This window comes from Octodon degus, unplaced genomic scaffold (genome assembly GCF_000260255.1).
Source record: "Octodon degus isolate 3935 unplaced genomic scaffold, OctDeg1.0 scaffold00076, whole genome shotgun sequence".
Classification (NCBI taxonomy): domain Eukaryota; kingdom Metazoa; phylum Chordata; class Mammalia; order Rodentia; family Octodontidae; genus Octodon; species Octodon degus.
In genome coordinates this window covers 5,199,976-5,214,671 of record NW_004524652.1, presented here as the reverse complement: position 1 = coordinate 5,214,671, position 14,696 = coordinate 5,199,976, and the positions used below count along the sequence as shown (strand labels likewise).

Sequence of the window (14,696 nt, the reverse complement as noted above, 5' to 3'; positions counted from 1 at the left end):
GGGACAGGACACCAACAACACCCCTGGCAGCAGCAGGGGGGAGACGCCGGTGGCCGCATTCAGGCTCCCCTCTGCCCTCCAAGTCAACAGTGGGCGGCCCGTGGGAGCCGGGCTGCCTCCAGGTTCTGGTTCTTCCCAAAGAAGTGAAGATGGAAGTGAGAACCTACCCAGATGACAGTTTGTGAAACTCCCTGAGGGAAGCAGGCTGCTGACAAACTGCCACCCCCTCGAGGCGCGCATCGCATCAGAGAAAGGAAATAATCTCCAGTTTGTAACAGACAGTGAGAGGCGAGTGGGGACCAGTGGGCTGGTTATTCGAAGGCATGAGGCTCAGTGTCATTTTTGCTGCCTGTTACTCTTTCTCCGTTGTCCTCGAGGGCCATTCTGTCCCTTTCCTGTCCCCTGGTTTAGGGAAAAGCAAGTTCTTTCCTTGCCTCCAAATGATCACGTGTCCAAGCCTGACCAATCAGAGCTGCCTATTTCTTGAGTCCCAGAGATTGTTCCAGGGATGAACATGTGACCCAAGCACAGCCAATCACAGCTGGACACTTTAGACACGCCTTTCCCCACTGCTGGATTGGCTGTCGTTTTCCTCTTAATTGGGCAGGTGCGAGAGACTATCAAGTGTGCCACACTGCCACAGCCCTGCGGAGTAAATGTCCGGTCAGAAAGGCCCTGGGGGGGGGGGGGGGGTCCGGGGAGATGGCTCAGTAGAATAAGTGCTTGCCCGGCAAGCGCAAGGGCTTGAGTTCAATCCCCGGTTCCACCAAAAAGAAAAAGAAAGGACCTTGGGGGGCGGCGAGATAGCTCAGCAGACTAAGCCTCTGCTTTGGCAAGCGCAGGAACCAGGGTTCAATCCCTGTCCCACACGCTTGCCACGTTGACCCCGACCCTGCCCTGGGGCGTACTGAGCCTGCAAGAGTCCAGGTGAGGCAGCGCACGCCAGAAATCCCCGTGCTGGGGAGGCTGAAAACAGGAGGATCACTATGAGTCCGAGCTGCATACTGACACCCTGTACCAAATACATAAATTTTAAAAAAGAAAAGAAAGGACCTTGGTCTCTCGGTCCCAGCCTGACCGTTTCTGCTGTGGAGCACAGAACCCTAAATGCCTCCACTTGAGAGTGGAGGCAGTGTCCCATACCTGTCATCCCAGTGCTCTGGGGGCTGAGGCGGGAGGACCTCACGTTTCAACACAGCTTGGGCAACTTAGGGACCCAGGACCACTCTGTCTCAAAATTAAAAATAAGATAAGGGCCGAGGGTGCAGCTCGGTGCAATGGCCCTGGGCACTGCAGGAACAGCTTGGGCTTTGAAGCAGCACAGAGCACACCACCTGCCTGAGGCTGCTGCCCTTTCCACAGCCAGCCCTGGGTGACGTCACAGAAGGCCGTGTCCCTTCCTGTCGGCTGCTCCGCCCTCACGCTGGGACCAGAAAGAGGTCAGTACAACATGTGGACAAGGAGGCAGCCGCTGCCGCCGGAGCAAAGAAGGCGCTGGAGTCCAGGCCTGTGTGTGTGGGTGCGGCCAGGGACCGGGCTACTCGGGGTGAGGGACTTGCTGCCCACACACAGCCCAGGAGGAGCCAGTGCCAGATCTGGGCCCTCCATCTTCTCAGGGTCCCCCAGGGTCCTCTCCCTGCCTCAGCCCTGGGGCCAGCCCAGGCAGGTCTCCGGCAGGGATGAGGCACAAGGCCACTTCGTGATTCCTCGAGCAGGCGGACAGCACATTTCAGAGGCTGCAGGGCTCCACGAAGGATGCCGGGGGCAGCTGCCATGGACACAGCCAGGGGGTGGTCAGAAAGTCTCCTCCAAGAAACAACAGGTAGGGCTGGAGAGATGGCTCAGTGGTCTAAAGCACCTACTTGAAACAAGCTTGGCAAAGCACAGGGACCACGGTTCGATCCCCAGCACCACATGCCAGCCAGACCCGCCCCCTGGTGGGCTGAGCTGGCCACACACACACACACACTAAACAAATGTAATAAATAAAAATAAATAAATATTAAAAAAAAATTTAAAAAAAGAAACAACAGGTAGACTGGGGTGCAGCGAGCACCTCCCTGGCACGCTCAAGGCCTGCGCTCCACAGCCAGCAACCACAAAACAAAAATGAATCGCACCTGCACCGAAGCCTCAGAGAAAGCCAGCCTAAGAGCCAAGGCAGTAGCAGAGGAGCAGGCATGAATGTGCAAGGGCCCTGGGGCAGCCCCGTGTGTCCCCGAGCGGCCAGGAGGCTGCAAGGGAAGGCACGAGGCCAGAATGGTGTGTTGAGCCAGTGATGGAGGTGGATGGGTCAGAGTGACAACCTGGCAGTGTCCCCCGGGAACAGCAGGGGCCCCACGGGTTGTGAGCAGCTTTAATGGGCTGCCTGTGGTGGCACACTGAGAAAAGCCCACTAGGAGAGCAGAAGTCAGGAAAGTACTCCAGGAGCCCCGGAGAGCTGACGGCCCTGGCTGGGCCCATAGCCACAGGCATGGGACAGCAGCTGACCGCAGTATGAGTTCTGAGGTCAATCATCAAACTTCCCAGTGGGTTAAGTGTGGGAGGCAGAGGATCAACAGATGCTGAGTCTGAGGCCCTGACCTGGCAGCTGCAGAACTCAAGGCCCAGGACAGGGACAGAGACATGGCCGGGACAAGCTGCGGGGAAGGGACAGTGGGCTACAGCAAGTGTGAGCTGCTCTCCTGGGGTAAGACTCAAGGCTGTACTTCCAGGGACACCAATGGGGAGTGGGCCGGCTGGGCTCCAGGTGGCATGTTTGACAAGCCATGGGTGGCCGGGCTGAGCAAGCACAGAGGTGGCCAGCCTGAGCCCCAGATCCACAGGGAGAGCTCAGGGAGTGAGGAGCCCCCACAGGGGACCAAGTAGCCAGCCAGTGATAGGAGGAAACCAAGAGGACACGGATGTCTACAGTGGCTCAGAAGCCAGGCATGGCAGTGTACACAATGTTCCCAGCACTCGGAGGCTGAGGCAGGAGGACTGCCAGGAGTTTGAGGCCAACCTGGGTTCCATAATCAGTTCAAGGCCAGCCTGAACTACAAAGTGACATCCTGTCTAGAAAAAAACAAAAAACAAATAAAGGTAAATAAATAAAGTGGCTCAAGAGTCCTTCTATAAGCTTTCAGGAAGACGGAAGGAACCTCATTCCAAATTCCAGGAAGTGAACAAGGGTCATGCAGCCCTGACCCTCCCGACCCCAGCAGGAAGAGATGGTGAATACAGAAGCAGGGGAAGGGATAGGATTCGAGGACCCCGGTCAGGACAGACCAAGGGTTGGGGGTAGGAATCGGCTACCAGGCGTGGTAGGAGACCTGGGCCCCAAGGTTGTTTTGATCCTGCCCAGCCTGGCCACTGCCAGGGTCAGGGGAGGCCACAGCTGCTGTTGATCGGGTTGCCAGGGAGGAGAGGAGCGAAGAAAAGGCCCTTTCCATTCCTGTGCACAGCCTGGCACAGCCCTCCTGAGTCCTCAGGCTGAGCTGCCACAGGACCCCGGCCTCTCCCCAGCCACGAAGCACAGAGCAGCCCTCAGGCACCCAGTGTCGCCAGAGCAGGCACCACCTGTGTGTGCCACCCTCACGGGGACCCAGGTGCCCCCAGGACAGGACAGGCACCCCGAGCCTTCACCAGCCACTTCCTCCTCGTGGATGAAGTCCAAGGTGGCTGAGCACAGGTTCTCAGCAGGGCAGTTGGCACAGAGGGGCGCAAAGTACCACCGCTTCCCAGAGGCCGAGGCCGGGGCATTTCCTGGAACCTGAAGAGCCAGGCAGACAGAACATAGCTTAGGCCAAATGGCCTCAGAAAGGACAGGCAGCATGGGACCTGTCGTCATGGGTGTGGACATGTGTCAATACATGTCAGCATGTGAGAACACACATGCACACATGTGTCCCAACAAGTCCTGCCTGCATCAAAGCACACAGCACCTGTGAAGTGTGCACGCATATACACACAGCAACATGTGTGCCCACGGAAACCCTATGTTCTCATGTGCTTCATGTGGTCACACACCACAGCACACGTGCAGGCCAGCTGGCACGTGTACACCAGCGGCATGTATGCATGCTGTAATGCACACCCACGTGCACACACGTGCACACACCCATGGAGAGCGAATCCTCCAGGAGCAAAGAGGGAAACAAGAAGAAACCACTCAAGGAAACTAAAAATAGCCTCAGCCTACAGCTGCCACCCAGGAGGAACAGGAAGTTGCCTGCAGGAAAGAGGAGGGACAGGGCAGAGCCAGGGCGCACCTACACCCCAGTGCCCTGGCGCCAGGTCCCACTGGAAGTGGCCTGATGTCCTGACACAGCGACGGGGTATAGTGGTGGCCCTCAGGGACAGGTTGGGCTCTGACCCCAGACTCACGGAGCCCCCAAACCAGGAAGAGGCCACGCCCCTTCCTGGCTCTCACAGTGTAAGGGGACTCATCAGAGGCCTCGGGGCAATTACAGAAGAGAGGCTGGATGTGGCCACCACCCACACAGCCTGCGGGGAAAGCCTGGCTCTATGTTGAGAAGCGTGGAGGCCACAGTAGGTATTTCGGTACCAAATGAAACACATAAGGCCACCTAACATGCTCACTGACACCTGGTGTGGAACACGCGCCCATGAACTGTTATCTGCCCCCCACAAGCCCCCTGGGGCTGCCAGGGCAAGGCCACTGAGCAGGGCTGGGAGGCTCTGGAGGTGGCCCTGCCCAGACAGGAGGGGTGGAACTGTGGGGGGCAGGGGAGGGGACACAGCCTGCCCATTCATTCTGTCATCCGAGGCATTCAGAAGCCACTCTGAGCCCTGCTTGTGTGCTGGCCCTTGGGGACACCCAAGTGACCTCTCATACAGTCCCTGCCCAACAGACCTGCATTCGGAGGGAGACGGAGACTGCAGACGGACACATGGCACAGGCGGTGGCGCTTGGGGAATGCAGACAGTGAGACCAGCCTTCCAAGCAGAGCAGTGTGGCCAAGGAGCAGGGGACAGTGACTGGCTGAGCAGATGGGGGTCCTCAAAGCTTCCAACTGGAGCCCTGAGTGGCTCACTGGGAACCTGACTAGCCTACCCCGGGCGAGAAGAAAAGAAGCTCAACCTCCACCAGGGTTTGTGTGCCTAATTCGTTTAAATTCTTTAGGGAGAGCTGTGTAACTAATTCCTAATTAAACACACAACAGAGGGGATACAGTCTCTCTCTAAAAACTAAGAACATCATAGCCAGGTGTGGTGCTGCATGCCCGTAATCCCAGCACTCCGGAGGCTGAGACAGGAGGAGCACCGTGAGTTCAAGGCCAACCTGGGCTACACAGTGAGCTCGAGCGCAGCCTGGGCTGCACAGCAAAACCGTGTCTCAAAAAGACTTTTAAAAAGAGAGAAAAGTAAACAAACTAAAAAATGATGGATAACACATCACCTTTAATAGTTTCGTCTGCCACTCTCTGGTCTCCCCTTCGCAACCAACCACCTTTGTCAGTCTGGTGAATGTCCCTCCTCCATAAGGCTGTCTGAATTTTTATGTGCATCACTATAAATATTGTTTGGTTGTTATTTCTTCCAATTAGCAGTGTGTTTCTGCAACCCAGCCACACACCTCTAAGCTCCTCGCTGCAATCCGCTGGAGGAAGAGCTTCCTGCTGACTTCCTCCTGCCTCATGGGAGGGTAGACAAGGCTCTTTAGCGCTTGGGAGCCCTGTGCACCCCAGCCCCCGTGGGGGGCAGGGGGCCAGCAGCTGACCTTTGCCACGGCCTGGATTCCTCCTTGTTAGGAAGGAGGAATTCCACTGCCTCAGCCGATTTTGCAAGGCTGGTGTTGGATCAAATGAGACTCAGGCTACACGCAGGGCATTTCCACACCCTCGTAATCTCCTTTGTACAGCTAATCCCATGGGAAGGCAGACCAGGCCCGGCCCACATTTTACAGCTCGAGAGGCCTGGCTTGGGGGCTGAGTCCCTGCCTGTGGCCCTCAGCTAGTAGCAGACAGCCTGGCCACACCCCACGCTAGAGGCTGTGGGTGACACAGGTTTCAGGACGCATCATCATCATCACGTCCTGTTCCTTTTCAGGGGAACCTGAGAAATGCAAATTAAAGCCAGGGGAGGCAGCAAGGAGAAGTGAGTGGGGCACCCATGCCAGGGAAAGTGCCACGGGGCCCAGGGCATGGGAGCGACGTGCGAGAAACATTGGGTGCAAGCGGTATGGCAGCTACGGAGGCTCTGTCTGGTGAAACAACAGTGCTTGCCTGTTCCAAAGGCAGCTTCCGGGCACAGAGGCAAAAGTAACAGAGTAACAAGTTCTCCGGGAGAACAGCCCCAAGTAGTGGCACTGGGAGATACACACACCCAGACATGTGTAAACAAACACACACTTACTCAGCGGCTGGATGTCAAGCCTGGCGTGGATGGGGGCGTCCCTGGATGTGATCCCCAGCACCTTGCAAGATAAAGATGCGTAGATGTGCTGTGGGCTTGGCAGGTCACACCTGCAATCCCAGCACTCCAGAAGGCCAAGGCAGGAGGAATTCAAGTTGGAGCCCATTTGTACAAAGGCCAGGAAGGTAAGACGTATCTGAAGAGGGGCCCAAGTACAAGGAACCTTCTATTTTACCCTCTATTTGAATTTTTTACAAGCCAATGTTCATTGCTTTTATAATGAGATTCTTTAACCAAAAGAAGTCTATAAAATAAAAATCAAAGCACAAGGCCTCCATTCAGCAGCCCCCAAGAGCCAGCAGCCAAGGCAAACGCCAGCGGCCACGGGTCCCACCCACTCCGCCCCCAGGGAGCTTTCTTCTGGAAGGCGCCAAGCTAAGAAGCAACTGTCTTGGGCCAGTCCTGACATCCTATCCTTCTTCGTGCATTCATGCTACACAACTCCAAACCAACCCCCTTCCAGGGATTTGTGCAGAAGGTGTCGCTCACCCACAGGTGACATCGCGGGCCAACAACAGGCAAGGAAAGAAGACAGCGGCTGACAAACCTGGAGTGGGCGGTGGAGTCTAAGTCTCCTGGCCCCAGCAGAAGACAGCGTTCCCTGCACACGGTCACGTGTGTGTGAGACCGTGCCACAGGCCCTCGGGGGAAAGGCACCCTGCACACTGGCTGGGCCCGCTGTGTACACACGGAGGTCAGCGAGGGCCGGAGACCAACGCAAAGCTCGCGGTGCCACTTGGAGAATGCTACCATCAACGCTGGGTCCAGCGGGAGGAAGGGACGACGTGGGCCCCGAGGGACAGCGTCCCTCCCCTGGGCTCCTCTACACAGCCTTATAGGACCTAACCGGACAAGCCTTGTGACCTCAAGAAAAGACTGGGACAATGGCTGTCCTACTCAAGCACGGTGCAGCCCAAAGGGAGCAGCTGGACCCTCGGTTCGTTCTTTCTGGGTGCAGGGCTCAGAGAGGGAGGGAGCAAAAGTCCCGTTGTTAAGAAACTTGGTGCGAACGGGGAGGCTGAGAGGAAGCGTTGTCAGCCCTCAGACACAGCTGCATCTCCACCCAGCTCTGCCCCGAGCGGTACGTTCAGTAAGGTAAGCCTCAGTTTCCCCCCGCGGTTAGTTCCTTCCAGTGCGGCGCTCTGCCGAGTCCCAGCCTGGGAGAATTCAGGTCAGCGAGCCAGCTTCCCGGGCCACTGAGGGCAGAGGCCCGGGCGTTTCCGTGGCGAGAAAGGCGAGGGTGAGCCAGGCTGGCGTCAGAGCGCGGCGCCCTGCGTTCTCTGGGACCCTGGCTGCGCTTGCCCCTGCCGGTCGGTCGCTGAGCAAAGCGGCTTAGCCTCTCCGCCCACGCGCAGAAGGCAGAGTGGGGGTGCGCAGCAGGCTGCCTCCTCGGAGCCGGGTTCCCCGGGGAGATCCTGGCTCAGAGGGTCCCTGCTGAGCCCCTGATCTGGTAGGCACACAGCGGACCATCCAGCAGCACCTGCCCCCGCCTCGCAGGTACACGGTACACAAGTGGAACCCAGCCGCGGGGCTCGGGGGACCCACCCGCAGTTCTCACGGGTCCTGCGCACCCCGCGCCCTGCCCCAGTCCCCACGGGTGGGCAACGGCTCCTGGACACCGACCTGGACACCCCCGCCGGACACCGCGCCCGGCTCCGACCCCGGGGGCCGGTCCCGGCCAGACCCACCTTGGCGACCTGCTGCCGGATGAGCGAGGGCACCAGGAGGATCATCACGGCTCCCAGCGCCGCGCACAGCAGCCCTGTGACGCCCAGCACCGCGGCCGCCTTGCGCGCTCGGGAGCGGCCGCCCATGTCTGCGCGCCCTGGCGCCCTGGGGGCTTGGCGACACGGGCTGGACTCCGGGGACGCAGAGGCGCGGACTCCGGGCACACCAGCCGCGGCAGATTGGCGTGCCTGGGTCGGCAGAGCACAGAAGAGCGGCCCCGCAGGCTGCCAGCGGCTTTATGCGCCATGGCCAGCGCCGCGCCGCCCCCGGCCGCCCCGGGCGCCTGGTTCGGGGGGCGGGGCGAGGGGCGGAGGGGCGTGCCAGAGCTGGGGCGAGACTAGGGTCTGGCGGGGACTGGTGATTGGTGGGGGTGCTTGAGGGGCGGGCCAGGCCAGGTCCCGCCCACGCTCCCACTGGCTGGGCGACCCGCCCGAGTTTGGGCGGGAGCCGGGTGTGCCCAGCCTTCTGTGGCGCCCGCAGAGCGTCGGTGTCCTCCGCCCTCGCCCGGCTCCTTGGCAGTCTGCGCCGTTGCTCATCCTCACACCTAGAAGGCGTTAGCCAGCCCGGACCAGCCCCCAGAACCTGGTCGGTGGTCATCGCTAAGCCCCAGCCTCACACTTGGTGCCTACGCCCTCCACTCCAGGTCCCCAAGCTGCGGGAGCATCCTCCCACCTCGGCCTGGCACCCCTTATCAGAGAGGCCTCCCGCCTCGGCCTCGGCCTTATCGCCCGGCAACACCTGGTGGGCGCCTCATGGTGTTAACCCCGGGCCTTTGCATAGAGCTGCATCCCCAAGGTTGGTTTTTGTTTTTGTTTTTGTCTTTTTGAGACAGGGTCTCCTTAGGCAGTTCAGGCTAGCCTTGAACTCACATTGTAGCTTAGACTCACAACCATCCTCCTGCCTCAGCCTCCTGAGCTCTGGGATTACAGGCTTGCATCACCACGCAGGGCAACCCTGGGTTGTTTTTTGGGTGTTTTGTTTTGTTTTGTTTTTCTGGTTTTTTGTTAAAGACGGGGTCATTCTCTAGGTTTCGGTCTCCTCACGTGGACATGGCTAAGCGCACCAAGAAGGTCGGCATTGTCAGTAAATACGGGACTCACTATGCTGCCTCCCTCCGGAAAATGGTGAAGAGGATTGAAATCAGCCAGCATGCCAAGTACACCTGCTCCTTCTGTGGCAAGACCAAGATGAAGAGGCGGGCCGTGGGGAGCTGGCACTGCGGCTCCTGCATGAAGACCGTGGCTGGTGACGCCTGGACCTACAATATCACTTCTGTGGTCATAGTCAAGTCAGCCACCAAAAGACTGAAGGAATTGAAAGACCAGTAGAAGCTCTTACTGTTTGAGACATCCCTAGCCTATAATAAATGGGTTCATTTATGGAGAGAGAGAGAGAGAGAGAGAGAGAGAGAGAGAGAGAGAGAGAGAGAGACCCTGAATCACTGCGGTCAGTGCTGAGGCCTGGCCAGCCCCTGACCTCTGCATGGCTGGGCCCAGGGCATCTACAGGGTCAGCTCCAGGGGAATCTGGCCTCTAAATCTGTAGCTGCTGAGTCCAGGGCCTCCCTAAGACTCCAGTCTTCGTGGGGATTCTAAGGGTACATCCCAGGGCTGCAGTGAGGACTGAACACACAGGGCACAAGCGGCCTGCTCAGGTCAGGGCCCGGGATGTGTGCGCGCCGTGGCTGTTTTCCAAGGCCCCTCTCTCTGTCCACCCAGCAGCCTTGCCTTCTCCATGCTCCTGAGAAAGCCGCAGCTTTCCTGCCCCAGGGCCTTTGCACTTGCTGTTCTCGCTTTTGAAGCACTCTCAGCTAGGCCCTGCCTGGCTGACTCCTCTCCCGGGACTCAGCTCAAACCCTGCTCCTCAGAGAAGCCTTCTGTGTTTGATCTGCTGTAAAGTGGAGCTCCAGCCCGCCGGTCAGCAGGTCCCCCGCTCTGTCTGCACGCTTCCTGGAGGGAGACGCTGGTCTCTGCTCTGCTCGGTGCCTGGATCGACACCCGTCACAGGACCAGGCGGGTACTTGGCCAATGCTTGAAATCATCAGTTGGCTCATTCGTTTGCTCAGGAGTCAGGCGACCATTCATTCATGCATGTTTAGTGAGTCCCTTGAGTTTTCCTCAGCTCTGCGCTGGGGATTATTTTGGTCCTAGTGACACTGGCAGTTCTTGGAAAGGAGCCACTTAGCTGCCTTTGCTGAGCCCCTCAGCCGGGCTGACCTCTGCGAGTCGCTCCTGAGCCGCTCGGTCTTCAAGGTCCAGATGTGCGTGGTGCTGACATAAGCGAGCCCAAGGCCGGCTCCTGGCCCGGGTGACAATGCCATGCGGTTGCCTGACCAGAGCCCTGGGCAGAGATGAAAGCAGGATGGTCACACGGGACCTGCCTCCTGACCTTGCCTTTGGTGTAGGGGGTGGCAGCGGAGGAAGGGAGATAAAGCGTGCCGTCCCTGAGAGGCCTTGAGGAGAGGTGGCTGCAGGAGAAAGGGCAGAGTGACCAGAATGGTGTCGAGGGTCCTGGGAAAACCAGCTCGGACGGTGGCTGCTTGAGAGGCTGAGGCAGGAGAACTACCAGTCTGCGGCCAGCCGGAGGGACTTAGCAAGACCTTGTCTCAAAATAGTATTTCTTTTTGAGACAGGGTCTCCTATGCGGCTCAGGCTGGCCTTGAGCTCACTTTGTAGCCCCGGCTGGTCTCAAACTCACAATGACCCTCCTCCCTCTGCCTCCCAACTGCTGGGATTTCAAAATAAAGCAACATTTTAAAAAACTGCAAGCTCAAGGCCCTTCATTCCTTCCCTGGGACTACAAAAATAATAACAGCAATCGCGAGGTGTGATGGTGCACACTTGTAATCTCAGTGCTCGGGGAAGCTGAGGCAGAACATTTGCAAATTCAAGCCCAGCGTGGGCCACTTAGCAATGTCTTATATGAAAATTTAAAAAATGAGAAGGGGCAGGAGATATAACTTAGTATAAAGGCCCTGGGCTCGACCCTCAGTACCAAAGCAAAGACTGTGTACAGGTATTCACAGCAGGACCCTCATCAGCGGCCCCAGCGGACTCTCCAAGCTCTCAGCAGGGGCGGACATGGAGCAAAGCCCAGTGCAGCGCACTGCAGGCTGTCCTCAGACGTCAAACGCCAGGCCTGGCCTCCTCGATACGGACGGACCTGGGAGACATCACTGGGGACTTGGGCAGGATGCAGCAGCCACCTTCTGGGGGTTCTGTTTCTCTGAGGAGTCTGGGATAGGCATGTTTTGGGGACAGAGATTGACTCCTGGTCATCAGGACGAGGAGAATAGAGAGGCTCCTCTGGGCACGCGGGTGCTCTCTGGTGTGGGGAAAGCGTTCTAAAACAGATCCCGGCAATGGGCGAACAACTCCGTGTGTATGAAAAGTCACTGAACGGTCAATCTGGCTGGGGGGGTGCACGCCTGTGATCCCAGCGCTCGGGAGGCTGAGGCAGGAGGATCGCTGTTCAAGGCCACACTGGCCTACACAGCGAGACCCTGCCTGAATGAAATGAAAACAACAATGGAACATGAAAACCCACAAAAATAAAATAAACACTAGAACCAATGGGTAAATTTACTACAAAGTTACACCACAGAAAAAGTTTCCTAACTCCCTTCCCCTCTTCTCCTGGCCTTGAGGAGGGACTGCTCCGGCTCCGCCTCGGAGCCTTGTATGTGGGCTCCCTCTGCATCTGGCTCCTCTCCCCCCTCAACTTGCTGCCTCCCTGCCTTTCTGATCCCTGCCTCTGCTTCTCCGCAGCGCCTTCCAGTAGCCCTGACAGCTTCACAGTGTCACTGTCTGTCTTTCTTAGGGCTGGGGTGCTGAACTGGATCCCTTTCTATTTTATTTCAAGACAGAGCCTCGCTCCACCAGAGACCGCTGTGCTCTGTATGCAGACAGGAGAGAGAAGTGGGGAAGGGAAGGCGGGAAAGAGAAAGTCACTTGAAAAGCAAGAGACCACCTGTGAGACCACCAGTCATCACCACCTTCCTTCTTGAGGAAGCGGACTCGGCCTGAGCCCCAGGCGCGGGGCTGTCCTGCGTCCTGCACACAAGCCGGGCAGCGGGCCAGAAGTGACGCTCAATGCTGTCCTGCGTTACAACTGCAGGCGCCCTGGCCCCTGCCACAGCTGCCCCTGGGACCTGACACGAGCTCCCGGAAACGACACACCCTGCGTCTCCTACACACCGGATCCCCGAGGCCCAGGCGGCAGGAAGCCCGTGAAGCACCTCAGTGTTCCCACATCGACTGCATGCTGCAGTGGCAGTATTTGGTCCTACGCAGGCTCAGATGCACTGCTGAAATTCGTGTTGCCTGTTTCTTTTGCAAAGCTTGGCTATTGACAGTGGAATTGCCCACATTGGGCTGGGGCTGGGGCTCCGGGTGCAGCGCTTGCCCGGGAGGTACACAGGGCCTGGGGCGCAGCACAGCCCTGCAGAGAGGGACGACCACACTCTCATGGGCCTTCGCTGCCCTCCTATTGAGGATGACTATTTCCTCCAGGAGAAGAATGAGACCAGGGTCAAGGCCATCAAGGCGGGAACAGCCTCTCTGAGAAGCTGCAGGAAGGAGCAGTGGATGAGCAGCCAGCCACAGGCCCGGGCAGGAGGCGCAGGCAGGGCGTGAGGAGGTACCCGCCTGCGTGGGGTGCAGGTGAATGTCCCAGTTGCCGGTTCCCCCCTCAGCTTCCTCTCAAGGCATAGGCTCTGCCCCTGCCCCACTCCTCCATTTCCATGTGCTATGGGCCAATGTCCCTGCCCCTGTCACGGCATTTACCACAGACAAAAACCCCAGGGAGCCTGAGTCTACTGGTGCAAACTGTCTGTGTCATGCACCACTGCCCACGGCCACCTGCAGGAGTGTCCCCATCCCTCAGGGCTGGCAGGCAAAGCTGATCTTTGCCCTGGTCCCGGACCTGTGCTGTCACCACTAGGCGCGGCCAGGACAAAGGTCCTAGCCCTGGCAAGGACCTGGCTAGCTGTGGAGTTGCACCTACCCCACAAGGACACCACAAGGTCACGGGGCAAGGAGCAGTGGGGGAGGAGGAAGACCCTGATGTCCGCTGGTCCTCCCAGGGATGCACCGCCCACCCGCTCACCCATCCACCCATGAGCCAGAGTCTCCTGAGTGGGCCGGGCTAGGGGTGCAAGGCTGCAGGGAGTGTGAACAACACAGCAGACCCCTCTGCCCCGGCTGACTGTGAGTGGGAAGAAAAGCTTAAAAAAACCAAGCCAAGGCTAGGGATGGGGCTCAGCGCAGAAGTTCTTGCCTGGCATGGGCAGGGCCGCGGCTTCCATCCCAGCCCCACAGGAGCAGCACGAAGCACAAGCAGGGAAGGAAGGCGTCCCGCACTGCTCCTTGCCCCGTGACCTTGTGGTGTCCTTACGGGGCAGGTACAACTCCACAGCTAGCCAGGGGATGCAGCAGCACGCAGAGGCTGAGGAAGGAGGGTGGAGGGCTGGACACAAGCCTGGAAGTTTCCAAATAAAAATAAAAAGCTCAGGAATGGGATGAATCTCAGTGGTAGAGCCCCCCGGGGCTCAATCACCAGAAACACAAAAAGAGGGAAGAAGACCACGCCGTGAAACAAATGAGTGTGTGGAGTGCAGGACACAACTTTCCTACTGTGGGGCTTTCTGTCTTTTCAGTACTGGGGTGGAACCACTTTTATTACCAAAGAAGGTCTCACTACACTGCCTGGGCTCGCCTGGAGCCTGCAGTCCCCCCACCTCAGCCTCCAGAGTGCTGAGATTGCAGCTGCGCCACGCGGCACCCTCCTCCTGGCCGCCACGCTGGGAGCAGCTCCCCTCTGCTGGGCCTTCCATGTGATGTTCCGGCCTGGGAGGGGACGGCCACGGACTGCACCCTCTGGAAACCGTGAGCCAGAAGAAGCCTTTCCTCCTTCAGGCTGGCTTTCTGGGACACTGTCACAGCGTCGCATGCTGTGTCAACATTGTCAAATTTGTGTGTGGATATCCATCACTGGACAGTGTTTCTGGGACACCTGTCCTGTAGCAGATGCAGCACAGGGCCGTGGAGACCCTCTGGTGGCAAAGCATGGGGTCCCATCACCCGAGAGCTTGTGGTTTGGAAAGTGGGACCAGCCATGAAGAAGCACAGGGGCACAATGCCAAGCAACACCAGCAGACAGTGGAGAAGGAGCTGCGAGCGGGGCCAGCGTTTGTCCTCACCCCTGCCTCCTGCAGCAAAAGAAAAGCACCACACAGCTTTGCATCCGTGCTACCAAGGGTCTGCCATCCCATGAAGGCTCCCCTGACTGCTTGTGATCTGTTTTTGTCAAGAAATGTAGTAGAAATGAGCTGGGCGTGATGGCACACACCTGTCATCACAGCTACCCTGGAGGCTGAGGCAGGAGGATCGCAAGCCATAAGTCAGCCCGGTAACATAGCCAGGACCCTGTCTCAAAATAAAATAAGAAGGGCCGTGGAAGCCCAGGTGTAAAGCACCCTGGATTCAACCCCCAGGATGGAGAGAAGGGAAGGAGTTGGGAGGGGAAGGAAGAGGAGGAGGAGGAGGAGGAGGA

At 58.3% G+C, this 14,696-nt stretch overlaps 2 protein-coding genes across 5 annotated transcripts in view; one reads left to right on the top strand and one right to left on the bottom strand.

Annotated features, from left to right (window-relative positions):
* Scarb1 (scavenger receptor class B member 1) overlaps positions 1-8,231 on the bottom strand; it is a 42,803-nt gene extending 34,572 nt beyond the window's left edge. For both annotated transcript variants that reach the window (XM_023720488.1, XM_004635861.2), the window contains exon 1: positions 8,106-8,231. In XM_023720488.1, coding sequence (XP_023576256.1) covers positions 8,106-8,231 — 126 coding nt within the window. The remainder of the gene's footprint in view (positions 1-8,105) is intronic.
* Positions 7,265-12,355, top strand: LOC105742825 (60S ribosomal protein L37a-like). Of its 3 annotated transcripts, XM_023720489.1 has the most exons (3): positions 7,265-7,512; positions 8,789-8,940; positions 9,173-9,473. In XM_023720489.1, the coding sequence occupies exon 3, from the start codon at positions 9,195-9,197 to the stop codon at positions 9,471-9,473; it is 279 nt and encodes a 92-aa protein (XP_023576257.1). In that variant the 5' UTR covers positions 7,265-7,512; positions 8,789-8,940; positions 9,173-9,194. The 3 variants fall into 3 exon arrangements, 2 of the variants coding, with proteins under 2 accessions (XP_023576257.1, XP_012371204.1); XR_002822059.1 differs by lacking the exons at positions 8,789-8,940; positions 9,173-9,473 and adding an exon at positions 12,006-12,355 and having other exon boundaries at positions 7,433-7,512; XM_012515750.2 differs by lacking the exon at positions 8,789-8,940 and having other exon boundaries at positions 7,437-7,512.
* The last annotated feature ends 2,341 nt before the right edge of the window (positions 12,356-14,696 follow it).